Raw genomic sequence first — 7,125 nt, forward strand, 5'->3', positions numbered from 1 at the left:
ACATTGGGCATTTCAGAGTTTTTTTCCTGACTTCCCTGGAAAAGAAAACATAGGGGTATCGTTGTAAATATGGTAACTTGAGGTGTTTGTTGTCTTGTCCCCACATAACCATAGATTCATTTCAAGAGATGATACCCCCCATTGAAGACTTCATTTCCATTCTATACAGATGTAGTAAGGAGAGGAGTCTTAGTTGAAGCCTTGAGATTCCAGATATATGTGTGTAGCCATGGCCTTGAAAGCTATGATTTCATTGTAAACCCACTTCTCTCTACATTTGTGGGTATTGGAAATGCAATGTGCTATGCACGCCAGATGTTTGATAAGCTTCTTCATCACGATGATTCCTCTTGGAATTCTCTCATATGTGGTTATGCTAAGCATAAGGATGGAGAAGAACCTCTGGTACTATACCAACAGATGCATCAGCAGGAGTTTAACTCATCTTTCCAGCCTAGCTCAAACACCTTTGTGGCATTATATGAAGGTTTGCGCACAAACACAAGAGATAGAAATGGGTTGCAAAATTCATGAAGATATGGTGAGGAAGATGGGTTCTGCGAATGATAGAGATCCATTCATGGGTAGTGCTTTGGTTGGTATGTATGCTAAATGTGGATCTCTTCACAAAGCAGAAGAGGTATTTGATTCACTTGAAGTGAGAAATGTGGTCGCTTGGAATTCATTGATTAGTGGGTATGTTGGAAGTGGTGATAATGAGAAAGTTCTATCTTGTTTTTATTATAAATGCAGTATCAAGGTATATCCCCAGATGTTGTTACATTCATATATAGATTGAAAGCCTGTGGTAAGCAAGGGTCCTTAGTGAAAGGAGAAGAATTACCTGCTAAGATTGTGATAAAAGCATTGGAAATTCAACCTCTTGTAGGGAATAGCTTAATCAATATGTATATTAAGCTTGGATGTCTTTGCCATGCACAGCAAGTATTTGACACTCTTCCTCTTCGGACATTGGTATCATGTACAACCATCATTTCGGGATATACCGAATGTGGCGAGGGTAAAAAGGCACTCTATCTGTTTGATAAAATGGAATACTCGGGTTTCGCACCAGATCAAGTCATGTACATTTGTAGTTTAAAAGCATGTGGGAGTATATAAGACATTGAAAAGGGCCAAAAAGTACATTTAGATATGATGAAAAAGGGGTTTCTATTGAGGGATTCATGCATTGTAGCAAGCACATTGGTCGATATGTATGTTAAATGTGGCTCTCTTGCAGAAGCTGAAAACGTTTTCAACAAACTTGTGCATAAAGATGTTGTGTTATGGACAGTATTGATTTCCGGCTATGTAGAGCATGGGTATGGTGAGAAAGCACTCCACTGTTCACTGTTTCACACAAATGCAAAGAGAGGGTAGTCTCTTGATAGACATCACTACACTTGTTTGCATCTTGAAGGCATGCGGGGGCATCGGAGCCTTTTATCATGGACATGAAATACATTCAAAAGTGATTATACAAGGATGGGAAAGCACTCCACTGTTTCACACAAATGCAAAGAGAGGGTAGTCTCTTGATAGACATCACTACACTTGTTTGCATCTTGAAGGCATGCGGGGGCATCGGAGCCTTTTATCATGGACATGAAATACATTCAAAAGTGATTATACAAGGATGGGAAAGTGACCTCTGTGTTGAAAGCTCTTTAGTTGACATGTATGCAAATTGCAGATTGTTCGAAGAATCACAACTTGTGTTCGATAAGGTTTTGAGCCCAAATGTCATGGCATGGAGTTCATTAATCGCCTTATACACCCAACTTGGTGAGAATGAGATTGTATGCATTACCTTTGATAGATGGCCATGAGCCTTCCAGCTTTCAGATTTCTTTACTGGCTCATTGGATCCTTTATATCCAAACTAAAGGATAAATTGTCACTAGCAGCCAAGAGCAAGTCTAATACAATCCGAAGGATCGAAGAAACTGAGGTGTATGCAATAGTGAACAGGGTTGACGATCTCTGTGGTCAGGTTCAAACCCTTGATTAGCCATGATCATCGGCTTGGTCAATGAAAAGATCCAACAAAGATAACATATTTTTCTTGAGGATCGCTATGACATGTTGGGAAATGCTCATGTGAATGTCAAGCATTTTTGGCCTAGAAGGAAGTGTCGCACAGAAATTTGGATACAATGTTTCACGAAAGTTGAATGAAGAACCAACCAACACACTGGTTACACCAAGTAGATAATAGGATACTAGGACAGATGGACGAACACCTTCATTCCTCTCCTACCGAGTTGTTCCTCCAAGTTCCAAAGGTTCACACACGAATAGCCTCGGCAAATTTTCAATCCATAAGTTCGCAAGAAGAGGTGAGACACTCACAGTAAACCCTGAGGGGAAACATTTGTACTGAAACAGCGAAAAGCAAAAAGACAGCACATAGCATATATATCTTATGAAGACAATTGTACAAGACATGCATCAAAATGCTTGGGAGGCACAAATGCACAAATAAAAAAACATACGTAATCACATGTACAGAATCAATAGTTGCTTGACATAAAATAGTGTGCCAGATGGAACCATATTCAGGAAACAATTGAATAAATTGTAACTGTTTGAATCTTGTTATACATGATGCTATCCATGGAATTAAGTGACATGTGATGTTAATTGTCAAACATGGAAGAGCAGAGTGGGCATCAACTGAATGTAAATATTTGATGTGAATGCCAACGTAAAACCGGCGAATCCTTGATTAAATCTCCGACCATGGCAAATTAGGTGTAGGTATGAAATGGATAGTACAAAAGCAAAGAGAGGTAGGTGTTTCCACATGTGATGATCAAACACAAAAAGAAAGGGAACTAACAAAATCAACGCTTTTTTGGTGGAATTGTGGTTTATTCGATGCAAAGAGATGATCAGGATTCTGAGCAGCATTAGTATTAGCGTTAGGGATATGATCCGTATTAGGGTTAGGAATCGAAATAAGATAAATCAGGGTTAGGTGGTGTTGATATATAATCCTCTGCTCCATACCAATCCAACATAATTTACCAGAAATTTAGGGAAGCTACAGCGTGCCTATTTGCCATGCTCAATCTGGATTAGTAGTGGGTGATTAGGGGCACGCTTAAACAGGATTAGGGGCTCAGATCAAGGAAGAAAACCCAGCATGTACATATGGAGAATCAATTTCAAAGTCTTATGGTAATATAAGCAATGGAAAAGTGCACCATTCATTGGCATTGGCAGTGAGATATGTCATCATTTGAGTATAGAAAAGGAGATGTAGCCATCACTCATGTGTTAGCATTATGGATTCTCATGGATTCAATTAGTAAAGGATAGTCAGTATGGGTGCATAGCTCTTCTCTAACTCTAACTAGGAAGGTAATGCATTGTTTTCATCTATTGTTTCATCCTAAACGTTTCTCAAAAACAATTATATATATGTGCATAATAGGAACGAAGAATCCCCTTCAATTAAGAAGGGTAAATTACCATTTTAAGGTTGGAAGTGTGTTCACAGATGGGATGGGATGGGTCAGTCAACTAACGTTATCAAATTCTAAAAGACAAACAATGAGTTACATTGGCTTTTAGAATTTGATATGTCCATACTATACATATATACTATAAATTTCGTTTACATTTTGTATTTGTTTACATTTTTCACATCTTTTTTGGTTTCCGTTGAGAGGGAGAGCGATAAACTCCACCTCCTCTTCGGAATAATTATAATATCGTGATAATAACAAAAAGACAACAAGACATAATTGAAGTGAACAGACAGACAGACAGATATTTCCCACAGAATCGACCATGTGCTTTTATTATTAGATTTGTGTATGGCAGGCAGAGTTGAGATGACTCTTTAACCTGCGTTTCTTTTCATTTTACATATGAGGTGCAGGGAATTATTACCTGCTTTTCTCATCATACACATGGGTGTGGGGATGATTGATGGCCATCTTTTTATTATGTACTCACTCCCAACTTCATGTGCAGAAGAAGAAGAAAAAGATGTTCTACTTCTTCATCATCAGGATTGAGCATGCACAAGAGAAAGAGATAGAGTGAGTGTGATGGCATGCATCGTCTCATCATTGGGCTATCTGAAGATTCACAATGATGGATGAATGGTCACGATGCATATACTCCTCCGTAGACCTGCAAGATAGATAAATACACCACGATCATTCTCAAACCAAATACAAAAACATACTTCCTTATTTTATATGAGAAAAGCATCCAATGTATGTGAGCAAAGCATGAAGAATTTACTTTACAGCAAAAGAAGAAAACAAAGCTATACCTTAGAAGCTCGGTCTACTGGCAGCTTGGCATGTAGAACGAAGACATCGCCGTAACAAAACCATCTTCGTCGTCTTCACTGTCCTTGGACAGCGAACCACTCAGCACTCCCGAATCTAGAGTGCTCCTGGGACTAGGAGGAGAAGTATATAGGCAGAGGCCAGGAGCATCATTAGCGGCGGGGGGCACCTTAAGGAATGGATGGTGGAGAAGCTGAGACGCGGTCCATCTCTTACGAGGATCCCTCTGGAAACACTTGTCCAAGAAATCTTTGCCTTCTTCAGAGAGATCTTCAGGTAGGGGAGGATTCTCATCGGAGCAGGCAATCTTCGATATGACAGAGACGAAAGACAGCGGCAAGTTCACCCAAGGTGGGCATCCCTGGCACATCTCCACCACGGTGCAACCAAGAGACCAGATATCCGAGGGGAAGCTTTGTTCCACGCCTTGCAATGCCTCCGGAGCCATCCAAAACGGTGTCCCTTTGAAATCAGATGAAGACCTGGAGGTTCCACGTGCATCTATTTTGCTGGGCAGCGTGGAATCAACGCCCACATCATCCGACAGCTTTCTGGCTAAACCAAAGTCTGCGATCTTCACCGAGGAAGAACCGATCAAAAGATTCTGTCCTTTAATGTCGCAGTGGATGATCCCCTGAACGTGGAGGTAGGCCAAACCCTCCACAACATCCCTGGCGAACCTCCGTACCTGTGATAATAAGCGAAAAATAAATAAATAATATTAGTATAGTTATTAACTGTTTCTTATGAACACGGCGAGGCGAACCTTCCGTACCTGCTCCTCTTGGAGGCGTCCGCCGCATCTCTTTAGTAGGTCAGAAACACTTCCTCCCTCCATGTATTCCAAGAAGAGGTTGCGGGAAGCATGGCCACTCCTGTCGTACGAAGTGTCATCTCCTAGATACGAGATGACCTGAGCGCAGTTCAAGCTTCGGAGGATGGAGATCTCTGATTCCATGGCTGTTAGCTCCGGTGACTTGCGATAGGAATACATGGTTTCTGCAGAGGTAGACTTCACCGCAAACATGAGCCCGTCATCTAGATCGATGGCAAGAGAGACAGAGCCACACGACCCTGACCCGAGAGTAGACTGATGAGTCCATCGGGAGATGGAACATGAGACAGAAGAGGTCTTCTTCTTCTTCTTCTTCTCAGCAATAATGGTAAGTGTTGTTGCACTGTCATCATTGGTGAGGAGGTGAAGGGCCTGAGGAAAGAGACAAAAGAAAACAACAATTGATTATGTCAAGTTAAGTGAAAAAATGATTGATTTAAACATAGATGCCATGATACGTCCAATGTACATGTGTGTATATAAATACAAAAAAGCAAAAATGAATACTCTATCAATGATTGCTACATGTATAATAATATATACATATGTATATGACTGTGATGACCATTTTGGCAAGAAAGGATGTCGTTTTTACAATTCTAAACATCCCAAAATAAATAAATAAAAAATAGTAATAAAAAGGAGTAGGATAGAAGAAACAAAGAATATCAACCAATCCTCGTCATCAATTAACAAACACACAAAAACAGTACCTAAACCCAAACAACTTGAGTTTTGCTGCAAAGCTATTGGACTTATTAATGTAACTTCAAATAGAAACAGCCATAGCTTATAATTCTTAAAAAAATAGGGAGAATGTGAACACTAATTCACATGAATGTGAACACTAATTCACATGAATGTGAACACTAACTCACATGAATCCAGAAATAACCGTATCCCAAATACCTTTTGGTATCTTGTATATATATGTCTATTCATATCTTGTATCTGGCTATTACCATCAATTACTATTACCAAACATACATACATTATCACAAAGAAATGTAAGTAAAGAGGAGAAGAAATTTTGATGATGAAGAAGAAGAGGAAGAGGTAACGCTTCCATCAATTACTATTACCAAACATACGTACACTATTACCAAACATACATACATTATCACAAATAAATGTAAGTAAAGAGGAGAAGAAACGAAGAGGAAGAGTACATACATTATCACAAATAAATGTAAGTAAAGAGGAGAAGAAACGAAGAGGAAGAGTACATACATTATCACAAAGAAATGTAAGTAAAGAGGAGAAGAAAGGAGGGAGGAGGAGGAGGAGGAGGAGAAAGAGAAAGAGAAAGAAGAAGAAACGAAGAGGAAGAGGAAGAGGAGAAGGGAAGGAGAAGGAGAAGAAGGGGAAGGGGAAGCGGAAGGAGAAGGAGAAGGAGAGGAGAGGCAGAAGGAGAAGAAGGATTAAGAAGAAAGAAGAAGAAGAAGGATTGAGAAGAAAGAAGAAGAAGAAGGATTGAGAAGAAAGAAGAAGAAGAAGAAGAAGAAGGATTAAGAAGAAAGAAGAAGAAGAAGGATTAAGAAGAAAGGAGAAGGAGAAGGATTAAGAAGAAAGAAGAAGAAGAAGGATTGAGAAGAAAGAAGAAGAAGAAGGATTAAGAAGAAAGAAGAAGAAGAAGGATTGAGAAGAAAGAAGAAGAAGAAGGATTAAGAAGAAAGAAGAAGAAGAAGGATTAAGAAGAAAGAAGAAGGAGAAGGAGAAGGATTAAGAAGAAAGGAGAAGGAGAAGGATTAAGAAGAAAGAAGAAGAAGGATTAAGAAGAAAGAAGAAGAAGAAGGATTAAGAAGAGAGGAGAGGCAGATGGAGAAGAAGGATTAAGAAGAATGAAGAAGAAGGATTAATAAGAAAGAAGAAGGATTAAGGATTAAGAAGAAGAAGAAGAAGAAGACTGAGAGAGAGAGAGAGAGAGGTTACCATGGCGAAAGGAGGAGAGCTGCAGAGATGGAGATGGAGATGGAG

General features: G+C 39.5%; 1 protein-coding gene across 1 annotated transcript; it reads right to left on the bottom strand.

Annotated features, from left to right (window-relative positions):
- Positions 1-3,946: 3,946 nt before the first annotated feature.
- LOC147857472 (mitogen-activated protein kinase kinase kinase 20-like) lies at positions 3,947-7,125 on the bottom strand. The gene is made up of 4 exons (XM_087328857.1): positions 7,081-7,125; positions 5,089-5,520; positions 4,295-5,001; positions 3,947-4,149 (listed from the first exon to the last, which is right to left on the bottom strand). The coding sequence occupies exons 1-3, from the start codon at positions 7,081-7,083 to the stop codon at positions 4,309-4,311; spliced, it is 1,128 nt and encodes a 375-aa protein (XP_087184983.1). The 5' UTR covers positions 7,084-7,125; the 3' UTR covers positions 3,947-4,149; positions 4,295-4,308.

The sequence above is a fragment of the Azolla caroliniana genome, unplaced genomic scaffold (assembly GCF_043228905.1).
Source record: "Azolla caroliniana isolate FFs.n. ecotype wild unplaced genomic scaffold, voAzoCaro1.0.p SCAF_12, whole genome shotgun sequence".
Classification (NCBI taxonomy): Eukaryota; Viridiplantae; Streptophyta; class Polypodiopsida; order Salviniales; family Salviniaceae; genus Azolla; species Azolla caroliniana.

Coding starts and splice junctions, on each gene's coding strand:
- LOC147857472 (XM_087328857.1), bottom strand. Junction 5,002..5,088: donor GACGCCTCCAAGAGGAGCAG/GTACGGAAGGTT, acceptor TTATTATCACAG/GTACGGAGGTTCGCCAGGGA.